The sequence below is a fragment of the Pollachius pollachius genome (genome assembly GCF_949987615.1).
Source record: "Pollachius pollachius genome assembly, chromosome: 16".
NCBI classification, from domain to species: domain Eukaryota; kingdom Metazoa; phylum Chordata; class Actinopteri; order Gadiformes; family Gadidae; genus Pollachius; species Pollachius pollachius.
The window spans coordinates 6152246-6171725 of record NC_136949.1 but is presented as its reverse complement, the minus strand read 5'-3'; the positions used below and the strand labels follow the sequence as shown (position 1 = coordinate 6171725).

Sequence of the window (19480 nt, the reverse complement as noted above, 5' to 3'; positions counted from 1 at the left end):
CTATTATCATCCATATCTTTTTGTTTTGTGCTACTGGGCAGCATTTATCCTCTGTTCTCTTCTCTGTGCCCTCCCTTCACTCCTCCATCCCAATGTATCACTCACTCTCTTTTCTGTGAGATAAAGGGCAGTCTGACCACCCGCGGAGAGTTAGCCTCAGAGAGGGGTTGGGCGTCATGAGGAGGAATTAAGAGGAAAGGAGACAGAGAAATACGGAGAGGTTGGGGGGGGGTTTACGGGGAGGGGGTCCTATCTGGCAAGCCAGCAGAAGAGCTAATTACGTCTGGGAGCCCTATGCCTTCACCCCGGGACACACACACACACACACACACACACACACACACACACACACACACACACACACACACACACACACACACACACACACACACACACACACACACACACACACACACACACACACACACACACACACACACAGAGAAGCACACACACTTCAAAAATCGATGTGTGTGTGCTTGCATGTTTGTGTTCTCGCAGGCCTTCATCCTGCCTGAGCTCCGGGCTGAGGGGGGGGCTCCTGGGATGGTTTTCTCTCGCTCTCGCTCTGTGCCGGACTCACATTTCTTCGTTTATTTTCTGTTGCCTGTTTAGTTCACCTTTCCCTTTTTGATCGTCGCTCTTTGTTGCTGTTCGCATTTATTTTCTCTCTCCGCTCGTTCTTCCTTTTCTATTCCTGTCTTTAATATGTTTTTCCACTTAGTTATTTTTTTCTCGGTTTCTCAATATGTACCGTATTCATTGCTTGCTTGCTTTTTTCCCCCCCTCCGTCTCCCTCCCACTATTTCACAAGGGGCCATTTTGAACCAGGACCACATATTCTCTTTTTGTGGGCCGTTTAAACGGGATTTCCGCGTCCCACAAAAGGCCTTACACATCAAAAACATGGCCCCCGCTTGCGATGCCACACGGTCAACACTTTCCATTTGTCCCTTTCACCTCATCCGTGGATTTATTATTAATGTTATTAAAAAAACTTGTTACATATTTGAGTGAGGGGGGGCGGGGGACGGAACGGAACTAGCTGTCAAATCCCAACAGAGCACTTGCCTCTCTATCGGCTTGTCCTTCCTGATGTACTGCTGCTGCCACGGCCCCCCGATGGCCCCCCGACAGCCCGCATCGGCCCCCCCGTCACAACACCACTCCATGCCGGGCTGACCGCTGACATTCCGGGGGGCGCCCGTGCTGGAAATCCAATCAACACTCCCTCTCACCCCGACCAACCTCCATCGGATTGGCTGCCCCCCCCCCCCACACACTTTCAAATGGACTTAAGATGGATTCCTTTGAAGAGCGCCCCGACCCACACCCCCACCGAGCCCCATTTGACTCCGATGTGCGACTTCAAAACAGGTTTCCAATTTAGACATCAGTTGTCTTTAGTGGCGGTCGACGGGGCCACGCCGCTGTTCACGGGAGCGTGCGAACGGCGCTCACCCCATCAGGGGGATGAAGTGGCCAAAGCAGGGTTTGGAGATACGCCGTCGCCCGGCTTTGCTCGGGACCCTGTCCGCCGCGTGGTTTAATGGTCGTGCCCGTAAAGGGAAGGAAGGGGAAAACCTGGTCCATTGGTCAAGAGTGTTGGGTCGTTCTTTTGTTTCCCGAATCCATTTTCGCGAGTCCTGGTGCGGTCTGCCACTTTCAGTCACAACTGAGGTGTTTGCCAGAGCGGCAAATAAAGAGTCTAAAAATATGGATTAGAATTTAGAGGACGGATGATGAATGGAGATATAATTCTCAAGGGTCTCATTTATTGCGCGTTGGCAAAGTGTATTGAATTTCAAAGACATCTCGTGTGATCCGACCATCAGCATTCTAGTGATTAAACACCCACGTCTAATGAAATGAGTTAAAACTTTTCTCTTTTCTTTGGTTTCCTTCACGAAAGGTTTCCAGAGTTTAGGGCTAAGCCATAGCCTATTTTAGACAATACCCAGCTTTTGGACACATCTGTTAAAACGAGGATACAAAAAGGATCCTTCTTTGATGTGTGCTTGGCATATGGGTGCAGCAGAAGGACTGCCCCCAGTGCACACAAATAAACAAGCCTTAACTGCCTGTTTATTGTTTATTTCTTTTTTAAAGCGGGGATTTGCGCTGTGCCGAGTCTTGCCACTGGCTAGTTGCTCTACTTGTGAGGGATAAATTGTTTGGTTACACGATGCGTGGGTCTTTGAGACGAGTCCGCTCTGTCTCAAGGTCCAATTGTTGTTTTCTTATAAACATGGTTTGAGAGGTGTCTATGCCTTTTTTATGTATCATTGTGTGCGTGTTCATTTAGATGGACACGCACACCCACACACACATATGAGCACACACAAGAACACACAAACACACACATACCACACACACAAATGTGCACAAACACACATACACGCGTGCGCGCGAACACACACACACACACACACCCGAATACACACACAAACAAACAAGCACACACAGAGAAACACACACGAAGACACACACACATGAACACACACAAACGGGCACACACACACACGCAAACGAGCATTCACAGGCACACACACACGCCCAAACTGCCCAGGGTGTTGTAAGGATCCAAGCTTCCTCTGAGAGCGCTACTTTGCTCCCTGGCACAAACATGACGGCGACAGCTGCCGTCTCAGCTCCCATCCTCAGTGGGGACCGGGCTACAGTCCCCCTCTCTCTCTCTCTCTCTCTCTCTCTCTGTCTCTGTCTCTGTCTCTCGCTCTCTCGCCAAAACTGCCACTGCAGGCTCGGGTCCAGCCCAGATCGGACACCATCCCCTCCCTTAACAGCCGTTGTCCTGTTTAGAACGGAGGAGGGATGGAAATAGCGGAGGCAATGCTGTTGAGAAAGAGAGAGCCATGGAAACTTTACCGTTTTCTCCCTATGCATTTGCTAGAGTACCGTAGCAACCGCACGGAACACTCCCTAGGTACCACCCCAAGCACCCTTGTTACCACCCCCCGAGCACCCTAGTTACCACCCCGAGCACCCTAGACACCAACGCGAGTGCCCTAGTTACCTCCCACAGCACTATAGAGACCACCTACAACACCCTTGCAACCTGCCAGAACATCAAGGTGATCACCCATAACACTATAAAAACCAGAGAGGACACCCTACCAACCTCCAGAACACCCCAGCAACCATCAGGAACATTAGCAACTGTGTAGCACACACTAGCAACTGTCCAAAACACCCGAAAAGCACCGTCCCTAGCAGCAAACGTTAAACTACAGTACCACTACTCACACTTCACTTTACGTTACTGGTATCAAGGTACAAAAGTACAGGTATATTTTCAGCAAGTTACACCCCATCCTTTTTTTCTCTTTTTTTTACGTTTACTTTTTTATCTTCTTTTTTTTTTTACAATGTATTCTTCTCTTAATGGTCAAAAGCGGCAGACTTACACGTTCAATGGTGAGTTTATGATACAATTTATAAACATTCAAGGGACTATTAAACACTTGTAGGGCTCTGCGTGGGTTTGTGTTTTATATGCAATTTAACATCACCCGATAAAAAACAACATTACTAATATGCCATGCTATTAATACCCATTTTTTTATGAAGCGTATTAGTTATAATTGAATTTGAATTGGGATTGGATAAGTTCCTACACCTTTTGGGGGGAAATGGATGCCAGCAAGAATATTGTCACAGTGTTATGTATGTCCACACTTGAAGACGCCTGAAACTATGTAATATTGGTTTGATTTGCTGTAATTGGCCTTTTTTAAAAAGCCTTTTCTGAGCTGTACCAGAAGCATCCACCCTATGGCTGCTTCCACCTGCTCCTCCACCTCCTTAATTATTGCATCCCACAGATATAAGACCCAGTGTTAGAGTCAGGCTCCCACACAAACTTTTGTCCGCTTGCTTTCGGTGCCGCGGCCTCAGAGTTTGCCTGTGTGGGTGGAATAGGTTTACACATGCCTCCCATCCTCCCAGGGTGAGAGAGGACCCTGACCCCTCCGTCGTCTGAAAACTTTAGCGAAAGGTCCAAATCGGTCCGGCGCGACCTCGTGGCAATCCTCCTATTAGTCCCTCTAAAGCATTTCATTTCCGCTAAGAAAGCGAGAGTGCAGAGGCCATCGATCAGTGTGAAAAACCAATGATCTTCCGACTCTGTGCAACTGCACTTCTCTGAGAGGCAGTCAGAGGTCTGACTGGGGGTGGTGGGGGTTGGGCTCTGGCGTTGTGGAATGTGATTCTGGAAGATTCTCCGTTCGAAGCTCACACAAAGTCGTTCAGCCGAACAATGTTCCAGCCCGCTGTTTACATCCTTTCAGTCGGAAACCGCCATCGGTGTGTGTGTGTGTGTGTGTGTGTGTGTGTGTGTGTGTGTGTGTGTGTGTGTGTGTGTGTGTGTGTGTGTGTGTGTGTGTGTGTGTGTGTGTGTGTGTGTGTGTGTGTGTGCGGAGGGGGGGATGAGGATGAGGATAAAGCGACGAGATTTGTGTAAAAGACGTGACTGGGTCTGGTTCTCGGGTCCTTACCTAAGCCCAGAGGATTCGCTGAGGGACAGGTTGGCCACAAGCTGATCTCCAAGCCAGCCAAGTACACCCAGCGTCGACTGGGGCTGTTCTGCCCACCATGTTGCCGCCTCCTTCTTGGCCTTAATTAAACTGCGGGCCCATCCCTTCCTGGCTCTTCCTCTTCCATCCACCCTCCATGGACTCGCCCCCTCCCTGGCGGCATTGATCCGAACGGAGTCAATCATTAGCTGTGGTGTGCTACATCCTCCCTCCATGTTACAGAGACACCCTCCTGCCTGCTCTTGCTCGCCCTTCTGTGGTTCTTTGTTCATCGCGGCCCTGTCTCTCCCTCTTCCCCTCCTCCTGGGTGGAATCCACGGACTCCGCTGAGAAGGGAGCCAAAACAGCCAGAGGCACGAGGGGCCGGGAGAACAAACGTAGATCGAAGGGGGTGGATCGATGTGAGCGGCAGATGGGGCGAGGATAGTGTAAAGGGAGAAGTTGGTGCTTAGTCAGCAAGGGCCCCTGTCTGCTTGAGATGCCTTAGGCTCCCATACACGGGTTGAACTGGTATCCTGAGACAGCCCTGCCCCACTTCCCCCCTACCCCCTGTAGTGTGAGTGAAGACGTACACCAGAAATCAGCCCGCTCTTGCACAAATACAAAACACCAGCCAGCGGAGAGAGGGGGGAAAATGGCCGACGGCTGTGTTTGAGTCTGCCAATATCCAGGCTCATTTATCAGTAATGCTCTCAGTTGAAATCCAGTGCGATGTGTCGAACCGGTGGGCCATTAAAAAGACCCAGAGCAACAATTGCTCTTAATTTAATTTTGGCTTCAAAGTGAACTACTTTCACCCAAATTAAGAACTTGATTAGATTAGGTGATGGTTCGAAGAGAGTTTGTCTTTTTGAGCTTTTATAAATAGTGTGTTTTGCTTAAAACGGCATGTCTCTTAATGTAGCCACCAATTCTTTCAAGTATTTGCAATTATTCTGAATGGCTTTTGAAATGTTTATCCCCCCCCCGCACTTCTTGAATGTGTTCCCATTCAAACAAGTTTCCCTCTCAAATTGATGAGTCCATTATGTTTATGATAATGTGTGATACACATTTGGCATCTGGTGTGTGAATTGTGTCCACTATTTAAATCTGCATACTGTGTTTGCGATGGAGAACCGTATTAGGATAGAGCGTGGAAGCAGGCAGGGCTTATGTGGCATCTATCTGCTCTATTACAAAGTTGGAACATTTTATGTAGGAACAATACAGTCAGTGTTTGTCACATCCCATGAATTTAAAATGATCTGTGTAAACCGCAGTACCATCCAGCGACACATTAAGAGGGCACTCATTTACTGAATGAAACTCTCTAGCCTAATGAGGCCATTACCAGAGCCGCATCCTGCGAGTGCCTTGATCTGACACTTGAGACCTCTGAGGAGGCGAGGCGTTCGTTTACTTCTGATCATTTATTGATCAAGCTTATTTTATGTGCTATATTGTATATAGTATAAACAAATTCCAAATTCTGCATTTATGGTCTAAATCCAAACAGTTGGCTTATGCTAATTCTTCAGTTAATTGCCACATCAATTTGGCTCATTAGTATACCCTGAAATTATTGATGCATACTGCTGTGTGGGGCTCTTTTGCCCTACCAACTTAATGAGATTCTTAAACACTTTCACCTAGGTAGCCAATTAATTGTAAAACAAATGATTCTGAATTGAATTCAGTTAATTGGAGAATTTAACATTTAGATGGGATTTGTGCTACGGGTAAAAAAAGTGGTTTGGAAGGCATCTTGACGTGTTTTACAAGTGACTGCAGGATGAGTGAATGTTTCAGGAAGAAATGTCCCAGTTGAGTGTGTCAAACGACGCAAGCGAAAGTCAGACTGTCCAACCGGCAGAAGTAAGTAATTAAAGTAGATGGTTGCTTAAAAGGCACAACATAACCTCATATCTTCCGAGTGTTAGCAATTTTTTTCCTTCTGTGGGAAAGAATTCATGAAAGATGTATGGCTTTAAAAAACATTTTATTCGGATGAAAACACAATCGTTCTGGTACCTTATTTTTAATAAAGGATTTTCCGAACGGACAATAAGTCGTACAACAGTTCTTTTTGTGTGTTGTCAGCAAAAAACGAAAGTGCCATGTCTACATTTTACAACACGGCTCCTATGGTTTGTGGCCGTGCACCTCTTCCGTTCACCACACTAGTGAGCACACGTGCACGCACACTGCCACACGCTCCCACGCACGCACATACTTATCTTCACTTTTCACACCGGGTGAGTACGGGCTGCAGGCAGCACGTTAACGCAGAACAGTGCAGGTATATTTCAACCTGCTAAGTAAAGACCTCCCATCCACCGTCGCCCGTGATTTCCGGTAGGTCTTGTGTTGATTTATGCCAGAGTCAGTCACAAAAAAGAAAATACCGGCACCAGCAGATTTGGCAAAGGCAGTCAGCTGGCTGTCAGAAAGTTTTCTGCGAGACAAGATACTTAAAGGTCTGGTAACTTTTGGAAAAGGGGTGGTGGGCTTAGTGGCAGACAGGCATACAACGCTTTGGCAAGTTATCAGACAGGAACAAACCCCTAGCTCCCCTTACTCTGCCCATCCCCATCGCCCATCCCCCCCCCCCCTCCCCCTGTGAGTCCAGATAAGCTGCTAGGGCTGTGTTTACACACGTGCACAGGCAGGCGCACACACACACACACACACACACACACACGGTTGAACAGACAGACAAGTAGCGGCGGTCGATATGAAGACCCACATTGACTAGCTTTGTGGAGCAGCACTCTGTTCCGCTGTTGTCCTACTTACCTTTCATGTGAGATTCGGTGGTTTCTATCATATCACGATATTGAGTGGGCCCCCCCCCCCCCCCCGTCCCCCTCCGTCGGGGAATCTGCTGTAATTCTCAGCGGGAACAGGCAAATGTAATTTTGAAGGTTACATACATCGTGAGGTACATGCACGTCCTGTGTACACAGGTGTTGTATTCTGGGAAGTGGTTGGGTTATTTTTGCTCTTTTCCCCGATTCATATGTTTCCTGCATCAATAACATAACAATATAATCACGCTCCCAACGGGGAGGGGGGCCGGAAACTGAGGTAACTTTTTAACTTTCTCTAAACAGTTGACTTTTTGTTTTAGTTTTGGCCGATTGCCTGTAGTCTTGTCAGTGGGAGTCGTTCTTTCTTGGGGAAATGCAGCGCAATTCACTGAAGCCAAATATGCGATGACGCTCGCTCAGGGCAGCCAAATCAATATCCGTAAACAGCAACAACAACAATGCTAACAATATGCCGGAGAGCGCTCGGGAAACCAGACCAATATACCGCGAGCCGGCGGTATCTTGGTTTTGAAAACTCGCCATTTGTGAACAATTGCCCACCGCCACTGTCTGTTTTAGTTTTTCATCCCCTCTTTCCCCGTAGCTTCTTTTAATAAACCTCCTATTAGTTAAAAAGGTCAAGCAGAGCATTTTTCCTCCACTTTAGCTGCAGGGGACTGTCGCGAACATATTCAAATGAGGAATCGGTGGGTCCCCGCGGCAACGGATAAAGGCGAACGAAGGGAGAAGGTGAATTGTGTTGGCTCCGCTGTTGGTATGCACGGCAATCAGGAGCGGCTTCAGAACCCGGCTCGGTGGCCTTAATGAGCCGCGCGGCCTCAAGCTGATTGCCAAGGAGTCCTGCCGCCGTTTGTTTGAAGTGACAGACGCACTTGGAATAATGACAGAAACACAGCCACGTGCGCTTCAAGGAGGGGAGAAACTCCACAACACCCGTTTTATTAAGGGCTAATTTTGTACAAAGGACCCGGAACTTGGCTCTGAAGTGATCCCCGAACGCTTCGAACCTTGCAATTAGTGCTGTCCTGACGCTGATCCCTCATTGGCTGACGACTGATTGAGTCGGGGCTATTAGTGTGACCCATTGATAAACGGTCAACGCATAGTGACTGTCAAAACCACTCTTTCTTTTGCCCTTTTGTGAATATAATTTTCTATAGTAACCGTCACAACTTGTTTAATACAGGGTTTAGTACACAGTTAAATCAATGTCATGGTACGGTTTGATCATTGGCTGTTGATTTCACATGAATAGATGTGACTTGTTGTGACTGGGATTGTTTTTCGTTCGTTGACCTCTTTCCTCTGATGAGCTCCATGGCCGTGCCATCGATCCCGTTAGGTAGTCTTTGCTGACGTGATCGATTGAGCTTTTCCCTAAGTGATTGCCGTCACCCCTTACTGGTGTTGACTGATCGCAGTGCCCTGCTGATCGGATGTGCTATTGACCTGTTTCGGCGGTTGTCGGTTTCTCCTTGGAGACGACACAAAAGTGCATTTATATCCATCACAGGTGCCAGCGCCTCAACCTCTGCTATTGAAAATCGTCATTCAGTCTCTTACTCATTTTTCAGGCAAGTGCACCCGTGCTGAAGCAATCAGCCGACTTGTGGCTGCCCGTGAGTCACTGTGGTTGCCTTTTGTGTTCGCAGGTGAAATGTTTGTTCCAGAGAGCCTTCGGGGAAGTGGTGACGCTGTCTCCTCCAGGTGAGGAGGAACGGAAGAACTTCTTCTCTGATCTGCTCCTGGTGCAGGCTGTCCGGCCTCCACCACGCCCCCGCACCACAGGTAAACACCTGCACAAGCGCGTGTGTGTGTGTGTGTGTGTGTGTGTGTGTGTGTGTGTGTGTGTGTGTGTGTGTGTGTGTGTGTGTGTGTGTGTGTGTGTGTGTGTGTGTGTGTGTGTGCGCATCCCAGAGGAAATCAAAACCATCACACAAGCACAAAACAATTCTTATATTTATGGGTATACTGTATATAACCCATGGATATCTCAGAACCTACCTACACTTTGCACATACTCGCACAAACACACAACCCTTTTATAGATACTTTTTTATAGATACATGAGTGCTTATTATACTCACTCACTCTTACACATGCACTCACGCAGGTGCACACTCTGTATTGGACTAGGTTGTTGTGAGTCCACTCGAGGCGGAGTTGCCTTCTGCAAGCTTTTTCTTCAGTTTTTACTTTCTTGTCCATACACTTTTAATCTCACGGCGAGTCAGCTCTGATCATGTCATCCATGATAGAGGCGCAGGTGCTACCTGCATCGCTACGCTGGGGTTTATATACAGCCTGTGATGGTAAGCAGTCTTCGCTTTCACCCAGAAAACACCATTTTGGCTCAGGCTTCAGTTACTGTATATTTTATGTTTTCTCACTCGGCAGCCCAGAGAGTTAGAAGCAGAGGAGCCTCACTGGATTCGATTGTGTTTAGTGTCTATTTGGACCCTCGTACCCAAGACACACATCAACATCACGCCCCAAGACCCCATATTGATGTGACTCCGCAGATAGACAAGCAATCTTTCTTGAGCTGAGGGTTTAATTTTACTTGAAGATGCGAACAGAAGCCTCGACCTCTCGCAGCCACGAAGGCGGCTGTTTAGAAGAGCGTAAGATTGCCTGGATACCAACCAACCCTTACCCTCCTGCAGTCGTCCACCTCGCCTCTTAAGCCCCTTACTTTCTCCCCCCTATCTCCCACTCCACTGATCGGCCCTCCCATCCTCCCTAACTGTCCCGCTTCCAGTAGCCGGCCCCCAGATGAAGGCCCTGCTTTCAAATGGAAATGATCACTGATGACCACTTGCCCCTTTTCCCTTTTTTCTGCCCTTTTTTCCTCATTGATTTGAGGAGGCAGGGGTCCCCACAGTGGACCTCTTCGGGGTTCCCCGTGAATAGGGCGGGTACCCGAGCCTCCGGCCGACACGTGCTGGCGCGTCGAAGGGAGGAGAAAAAGAGCAGTGATAAGAACCGGCGTTAGTGGAGCCCGGCTACCATTAGCCATCGTTAGAATCAGGGACTGCACGGCTGGGAGGGAGCGGCCCAGTGGCCGTTGGAGCCACGGAGCCATCCTAATGATGCTGGCAGATGCCCGGGGCTACGGAACTGGTACCTAGGGAAGGGAGATCTGCTGCTGCTGCTGGAGAGAGCAGAAATCGGGAGATGAGAGCGAGAGAGAGAGAGGAGAGTGAAGGAGGGGAGAGAGAGAGGGGGGAAAAGAGAGGGAGAAGGGGGAGAGAGAGGGAGGGGGGGGGAGAGAGGATGCAGGGGAGCAAGGGAAAAGGGAGTGGGGGAGTTATCTGGAAAGGGAGACATAGATTTGGAGATAATGGAAAGGATGGAAAGGATATCTGGAGAGAAATGAGACATCTGGTTTGCTTTGCTTTATCAATCTTTTAGCTAGAGGCAACTCCTTTGTGCTTCTAAATGTGTGTTTTGTACCAAGAGAGGCAGTGTGTGTATTTTTGCGGTTGCAAGAGTTTCTTGATTCCTTTATGTAAATATATATTGCATTTTGTATTTTCTCTTTAGTCGGTGGAATGTGCCTTTCATCCATTGTTCCGAGGCTGATTGCCAGGACAAGATAATTGTCTTCTGTAGAAGTGAGAGGTCGGGTTATAGGTGGGCCCGCAGAATTGTTATTCCTACGCAATCTGTGCATCTTTGTTTCGCTTTGTTTGGTAATAGGACATCTCCTCACCCCAGCCGACCTCTGAGTTGTTAACACACACACACACACACCCTGCTTTATGAGGCCTTGGCCTTTGCCGTGGTTCTTCCTGAAACTTTGTACTTTGTGCCCCCCCACAGTAGAGAGGGGTGCGGAGGTGCTGCCGGTAGCCGAGGCCCCGGGCCCCCGGGCGCTGTCGGCCGAGGAGCAGCGGCGTCTGGCGGAGCAGGAGGAGAACACGCTGCGGGAGCTCAGGCTCTTTCTCAGGGACGTGACCAAGCGCCTGGCGACGGACAAGCGCTTCAGCATCTTCAGCAAGCCCGTCGACATCGACGAGGTAAGACACAACCGTTCCCCCCCTCCTCCCTCACAGGGTGGTTTCTGTCCTCCCAAGCTGGGCTGGGCTGGGCGCGTTCCTCCCAGTAGCACGCCGGCTAAACGTTTTCTTTATGCTGATCATAGAATAACTAGCTGCAGCTGGGATTTAAACGGTAGGGGCGGGGTGGGGGAGGGAGGGAGAGAGGCATCGTTATGATGACCCTGTGATGGCGCATGGGACCACATTAGCAACCATCTGTCATCGGAAAACGTAAGCAGTCGTTCCTGAGCCGCCGTGGCTGTCTCGGAGCGCAGGTGTCTGGTCGTCGACTGTCCGTTGTCGCCGTGATTCTTGTTGTTGGGGGCGGCAGTAGCTCAGGAGGTAGAGCGGGTTGGCTGGCAACTACGAGGTTGCTAGTTCGATACCCGGCTCCTCCTGGCTGAGTGTCGAGGTGTCTCTGAGCAAGGCACCTAACCCTAACTGCTCCCGACGAGCCGGCTGTCGCCTTGCATTGTTGACTCTGCCGTCGGTGTGTGAATGTGTGCATGGGCGGGTGAATGTGAGGCAATATTGTAAAGCGTTTTGCATAAAAAGCGATGTGTAAAATGCGGTCCATTTCGTTTGTTGACCCGGGAATGACCGTCGGAACGTCTCCCGCCCTCCTCCCCCCAGGTGTCGGACTACCTCGACGTGATCCGCCAACCCATGGACCTGTCCACCATCATGACCAAGATCGACACGCACCGCTACCTGACCACCAAGGAGTTCCTCCTGGACGTGGACCTCATCTGCAGCAACGCGCTGGAGTACAACCCGGACAAGGATCCCGGAGGTGAGACGGACGGACGGACAGACAGGCAGACAGGCAGACAGGCAGACAGGCAGACAGGCAGAAAGACAGGCAGACAGACAGACAGACAGACAGACAGACAGACAGACAGACAGACAGACAGACAGACAGACAGACAGACAGAGACAGACAGACAGACAGACAGACAGACAGACAGACAGACAGAGACAGACAGACAGCCGTCACGCCCCCCCGATCACGCAGGGCCTCGGGAGACCATTATCAACCGACACGCGTTCCACCTGTGCGACGGTGGAACGGTGTCTCGCCGAGGCGAACGCAGCCATCCATTAGACGGTCGAGCACTCTCCGAAACAATTGCGTGTTACACTTGTGCGTTGGAAAATGCGTAATGAGTTATGAAAAGTGCTCCAAGGCGGCACAGTCGCCGCGCTTCAAATTGGTTTCCCCATGCCGGAGAATCCAAATGAAATAAGAGTGTGCGTTGCCCAAACCCAAAGTAGAATTTTTAAGCGGCATCACCGCAGCCTAATTTGTGTTTGGTATCCAAGAGTGGCTGCATATTCATGAAAGTTTAATTCTGCCTTCGTTCTCGCGAAATTTTAACAGCTTTTTACCTCATCCTTCTGCGCACCTACACACTGCCGACCGGGCCTGATAATGAGTTTTCAGAGAGACACACACACTCACACATGAAAAGACACACACAGACAGACAGACACACACACACACAGACACACAGACACATACAGACTCTCACATAGACACAGACAGACACACACACACACACACACATACATACAAACACACACACACACACACACACACACACACACACACACACACACACACACACACACACATTCTAAAAGACACACCCACACACACAGGAAAAGACACACACACACACACCACACAGGTTAATGTTGATGAAGGACAGATTATGGAAAGTGCTTTCACGTCAATTTAAAAATCATGCATTATTTACATATGTGCTATAGGTGTGTGTTCTGATGCATTCATTGGTTATGAATAATGCATTACAGGGAAATATATTTAAATGAGCAAATACTGATGGAACACTGATGGAAGGCTTTCATTCCCTGCCCGGATTGATTATTTAGTAAACCAGGGCTACATGTGTTTATTTGCCGAGGCATTTTTCTCATGGCGCTTTATGTTTGTTTATCTTATGCCCTCTTTTCCTTAAACCTGTAACTTGTAATTATCTATTACTGAAGGTAGAGATTGGTCTCCGCTCGCCCGGATGAATAAATCATGGCAAGGGTCGTTTGTTCGAGTCCTGACGACTGCAAATGATGCACTAAAGGGAGAAAAAATGCAATTAAGCAGTTTAATAAAGACTAACCAAGCTCCTTGCTTGCTCTATCCCCTCGCCGGCCCTGGGAAATGGAACCCAGGCCTGGCACAATTACACTGCTGGGAAGGGTTTTACACCAGCAGATGAAGAGCTGGGAAATAAACCTTATTATGGGAAGCAAACCCCCCCAACCCCCACCCTCCCTTCTCCCATGCTCTCCCTGACTGTTTGTCTCGCTCTTTCATTCTCTCTCGGTTAACACGGGTGATCAAAAGGCTGAACCGTTGAACTCTACTGTCTAAAGCGCTTTGTTTAAACTGGAGGATATTACCACGTCCCACACACCCCCCCGGTTGTCTCTCCTGTTTGGCTGAAAAGATGACCAAAAAAAATAATTAAACACCTTGGAGAGAACAAACGCATGGCATGAGCATGATGAAGAGGCGGGGTTGGTGCCGGGCCACACACACACGCAAGCCAACAAACTCTAGGCAATGATAATGAGCGCACACACACACATACGAAAAGACACTCGCATACATAAAAAGAAACACACACACACACACACACATAAAAACGCGCGCACACACGCACGCACACACACACACACACACGCGCAATCAAAGAAACACATGCACCACCGTGTACTCTTTTGGTCCACACTAATGGTCTACATTGTAATTAGGCGCCCGTTCCCCAATTAGGCAAGTGAGGCTGGTGGATTGTGACCCCTCCCCACTTTCTGGCTGAACCGGCTCTCTCTGCCTTCCTTCACGTAATGAGAGACAGCCTGTTTACAGGGACGGCGCTGCCAGCGACCCGCTTCAACCCTGTTTTTATTTTCCCTCCGAGGTGGCCTCCTGGGAAGGGTGCTACCATTTAATGATGCCGCGTTACAGGGAAGGGGATGGAGGTCTTAAGGTGTGTGTGTGTGTGTGTGTTTGAGATGGAGAGTGTTGGAGACAGTGTGTGTTTTGAGAGGGAGAGTGTCGGAGACTGTGTGTGTGTGTGTGTGTGTGTGTGTGTGTGTGTGTCCCGTGAGGGTGACAGTTTGCCATGGTTATCGTTAATGAAAACTAACCACATAATGAAAACTAGGTGTGCAGGATCGCTTTGGTAAAAAACATTTTCACAATTTATGCAAAATGAATTGTCTTTAGTTTTCATTTTAGGTAATTTAATTCATAAATAAGCCTAGTATTTTGGGTTGATATAATATATGTATTTTTGTTGGTTTTAGTTCTCACTTTTGAGTTTCTCACTGAGTTTCAATTGCACAGTGCCTCTTCATGAACTAAACCCAAAAAAGTTTAAACTCAAAACGCAATGAAGACAAAAACCAATGAAAAATGCAAACCTATAATAATCCTGGCTACTCAGAGAGTGTATTTGTTTATCCTTCAGCCATAAATGTGGGCAGAGCATCAGTGACGCCCGCAGACATCTCACACCTATTACATCCTCCTTCCCTCTCATCCACACAGTGAGAAAACACACTTGGCCCTTTTCTCACACTTGCACTGGAACAGTCGGCGGGTTTGATTTGAGTTCTCCCAGGAGGCGCTATTCTATTTATTTCTTTTATTTCTTCATCCATCTCCCCGTTTTATTTATGTTCTGAGAAACCAAGCACTTTGACTGCATTTCTTTACTCTAGTCTTCAAATGGACACAGTGTGGGAACCAGGGGAGTCCGAATCAGGATCACAGGCGCTTCAAGACACAGTTGGGCCTTTTGTTTCGGGAGGGGCACGTCTCTCTTTGCTAGCGATCTGCACGGCATCACTGCAGACCACAACACAGCTCAAGTCTCACTCTCTCTCTCCAACTCTGCTTCTGTCCGTCTCTCTCTCTCTCTCTCTCTCTCTCTCTCTCTCTCTCTCTCTCTCTCTCTCTCTCTCTCTCTCTCTCTCTCTCTCTCTCTCTCTCTCTGTCCCTCTCCCAGACAAGGTGATACGACACCGTGCCAGCAGCCTAAAGGACAGTGCCCATGCCATATTTGCCTCTGAGCTGGACCCAGAGTTTGACCGCATGTGCGAGGACATCAAGGAAGCCCGCAAGAAGAGGGGTAAGACCACCCCACCCACTGCCCCACACCCCTTTACCCACACAAAAGTTCCCCCTGCTTTGCCGCTAGCCACCATACCCAAAGTCATTCATCACGCCGTACGTAGCAGCCAATTAAAAGTGACTTTTCTTTCAGCAGTTTTTTTAGTAAGATCCCTGGTGGTTTTTCCTGAATTCCCTCCTGTTTTGATCCCCGTATCGGGCTGGACCCTCAACCACCCTCATAAGAAACCTTTTGCAATAGTTGACAAAAACCGGCAACCGGGACTGGAATGATGAATTAGGTAAATTCATCCATAGTTTAAGGCAAAAGACGCTAAAATATAAGTTTTGCTTAAAGGGTAAGTTTCCACTCCAAATCGAATACTGAGGTATAAAAAAATACGTGGGCGTACGTGTTAGAACAGAGGGGAGGAGGGGTTGGGGATCCCCATGGTTACGGCTCGTGCCAAATTTGTGAAAGTTCATTATTTATCTAGTCTGCGTTGTTGAGTAGGCGTGTATATAATGAGCTCTGTTGTATGGGAAACGCGCCGCACACCGTGGCGTAACCTTCTCGGACGCAGCCAGCCACACTGACCGGAGCTCCACACACACACACACGACCACCGTGGCGTTGGCATGCCGACCTGGCGTCCTGCTCAGAGATGTCAAAGTGCTCCGTCATCACGAAACGGTACCAGAGCTCAGAGTAGAACGCTCACAAACTGGTTGGCGGAGACAGGCGAAAACATCGGATTTTATGACGCTATTGTTTGAGTAATGTTTTGGTAGCAAACAAAGTGGTGAAGACTACTCTGAAGGCGAGCGAAGGTGGCATGCAAACATTTTCAAAAGAAGAAGATACCTTAATGAGGCGGTCTACTGGTTGGAGTTTTTGACTCACAGGTGTAATGTCTACCCTGATGTATACCTGGGACCTGTTTGAGCATTATTGACATGTATCTCAATAGGGGACTGAAAGACACTCTTACTGTCCACTAAATGACTTGGAAATATGCACACATTTGCATGGATAATGCAATCAATTCATCCATATGAATATTCCCTTTCCATTCACCTTCTCTGTTGCCCTGCTGAACCTCTTTTTCTCAAACTGTTTACAGGCCGTCACTTTAGGAAATATGCCTATTTTAGAATATGCAGCATAATTTGTCTTGGGCTTCAAGGAAGTACAACGTGCTGCAAAAATCAGGGTTTTATTTTGGTATGTGTGGTGCCAGGACGAGAAGCTTGAAACACTGTTCTCTCACTGGTGCCTTTTCAGCTGTCTGCCGCATGCTTTACAGCTTCATTACACCACACTGCTACAAGCACCGCAAAGTGGACTTTCAATGGTGGAATCTATATTAGGCACATCACTTAGCATCAACATGCAAACACACACACACACACATCATGCACACGCGCGCACACACACAGCCACACACACGGGCGAACACACACACACATACAGTGTGCTGATGCACCATATTTCATCAGCAGCTATTTAATTATGCTCAGAAATCGTGTGTACATAGGCATATAGCTATGTTCAAACATTTTTATTGCCTCTCCTCTGAAAACAGTAACGAGCACACTGGAAAACTTTTTTCAACTGAATCCGGTAGTCCATGTAATAAGCCCTCTGCTTAAAATGTAGAAGCCATCGGTGTATATATAGCAAGATATGCACACGCACACACCTGAGGTTTCTGTTGCAGCAGCCATCCCCAAAGGAAAGGGCTTCTGGGCCAGACATTTCCCCAGGACAAACAGTGTGGTTGTTTTTAATGCAAATGTGTTTTCTTATATATTTCTATTGTCTATCAGCACAGGAACAAAAGCACAAGATCGTCACGACATCACGTACACATAATCAGTCGTGATGCCTGCTGCCCTCTCTGACTCTATTTGTTAAGAGTATTATTATAAAGAGTGTTATGAAAGTGCTTGATATAGAGGCAACATAACAGGGCACGACACACGAATGGAACACACTTTATTATCCTTTAAGTACTGATGCTTACAGGCATTGACACCATAAAAAACAACCATCTGCATCGATAAACGTCAGAAAAAGAACACATCATCCCCGTTCTCCTGTGGCTTGGGCGGTTAGTGGGAGACGCCGGGCCCAAAAGCACCTTTGTTGTCACCGGAGAAGGGCAGTGCGCCTACATACTGCCACAGCAGAGCTGCATTATTCCATACACATCCCTGCATAAACCACAGTGTCGGTCGGGTGTTACACTGCCATCCCTCTGCCCTCTCTGTCGGTTCGGTTTATACATTATCCATTTTTGCGTAGATCATTAAATTGAGAGAGATTAGCAGAGAATTCATCCCTTTGTATTTACACCGACTACGCCCCAACCACCACCACCCCCTGACAGCCAATTAAATCCTGACTCACTTTCACGTCCCCGGTGTTATCCTTTCTTCACCCCGGAAAGTCATGTCAAGGAAGAGGTCACATGCGTGGGGGTCATCCTGCCACGTTAAATTTACTCTTTTCGCCGGCGAAAAGTGCAGAGCGTAAAATAAATATTGCAGAAGGCGGGAGTCCGCAGCCGGATAGGTGGGGAAACAAAAAGCTGTGAATATTTCATCAGCTCTTCACGGCGCTGCTTATGAAACTATAAATTTAGCCCCGGCCTGCAATCGGGTCCACTCTACTTAGTGCCCTGTCCCTGTGTTCACCTGCCAGGGCGGGCCGTGTCTGACGACGGATCCTGGTAGGCAGGGCAGGAAGTGGAATAAAATGACAAGTCAATGACAAAGTCTTCTTTTAACAGCCACTGCGGTGTCTTCCTTGGCGCTTGCCCGCTCGCTCTCTCTCTCTCTCCCTGGTTAGTGTTGTTTGGAGCCTCCACCAGACATTTATAGTCATTCAGATTTACAGAAGGGGGCGAGCTAAGGACAATGCTTCCAAACAGCCAGGTCTCCATTTGAAGGTCGTCAATAATGGCTTTGTAGCTCGGCAAGTGTGCTTCCTGTAATTATCGGAGCTCATCCCGTGTACTCTGTGTTTATCAGCTTGCTTAGCCGACGATCTATGTTTTCCTATACGTCTGAACACGCACGCACTCACAAACACATACACACATGGAGGCACTTTCTTGCTGTCAATGTATTTGATCGGTGCCTCTACACACGCACAGGCAGCCGTCTGCGTGCGCCTATATACGTGAAGTGTTGTCTGTAACTGATCCTCTGTGGTATTTGCAGACTTTCAGACGCCAGCCCAGCCGACTGCAGCTCCCGGCGCCGCCGTGGCAACCAGAAAGCACAGCACCGTGGGAGATGAGCGAGCAGGGAGCAGCACTCAGGGCGAAGCAGCCGACAAGCAGTGTGCCAGTAGTGAGTACACCCAGCTCTTATCCTCCACACACACACACGCAAGCAGGCAGGCACTGGAGAGGTGCACGCACATACTGCAGAGACCAGCCTAGACAAGCACACACAGACTAGAGACATGCGTGCACGCACTACAGGGAGACACACGTGCACGCAGAGAGACACACACACAGACTCACACACACTACAGAGACACCCCCCCCCCACACACACACACACACACACACACACACACACACACAGTCAGCAGCAGGACAAACATGGCGCAGATAGTTTGGATTTAATGTGTGTTTCTTTTGAACGTTGTTGATTCGAGTGGTAGTCGTGAACCTTGAACACAGACGTGAACGGGAACAACGGCTACATGTCATAATCGCTCCACAAACCGACGCCGGCACGTTGTTGTCCCATCCCAAACACTGGTGTGTTGCATCAGGGTTACACATCTGAAGAAACCCATAAGAAACCCTGCTATCACTTCATACCGTCATATAACTTTTACAGACTTGCCAGCGATGTACACTCATTCTTCAATGGGCTGCTGGTTTTCCATGGGAGTAACGCTCTGCCCCA

At 48.5% G+C, this 19480-nt stretch overlaps 1 protein-coding gene across 1 annotated transcript in view; it reads left to right on the top strand.

Moving 5' to 3' along the window:
• The window catches only part of atad2b (ATPase family AAA domain containing 2B), a 77847-nt gene that overhangs the window by 20318 nt on the left and 38049 nt on the right, over positions 1-19480 (top strand). Inside the window, exons 20-24 of the mRNA XM_079753477.1 lie at positions 9019-9154; positions 11192-11388; positions 12043-12202; positions 15447-15569; positions 18779-18910. Coding sequence (XP_079609603.1) covers positions 9019-9154; positions 11192-11388; positions 12043-12202; positions 15447-15569; positions 18779-18910 — 748 coding nt within the window. The remainder of the gene's footprint in view (positions 1-9018; positions 9155-11191; positions 11389-12042; positions 12203-15446; positions 15570-18778; positions 18911-19480) is intronic.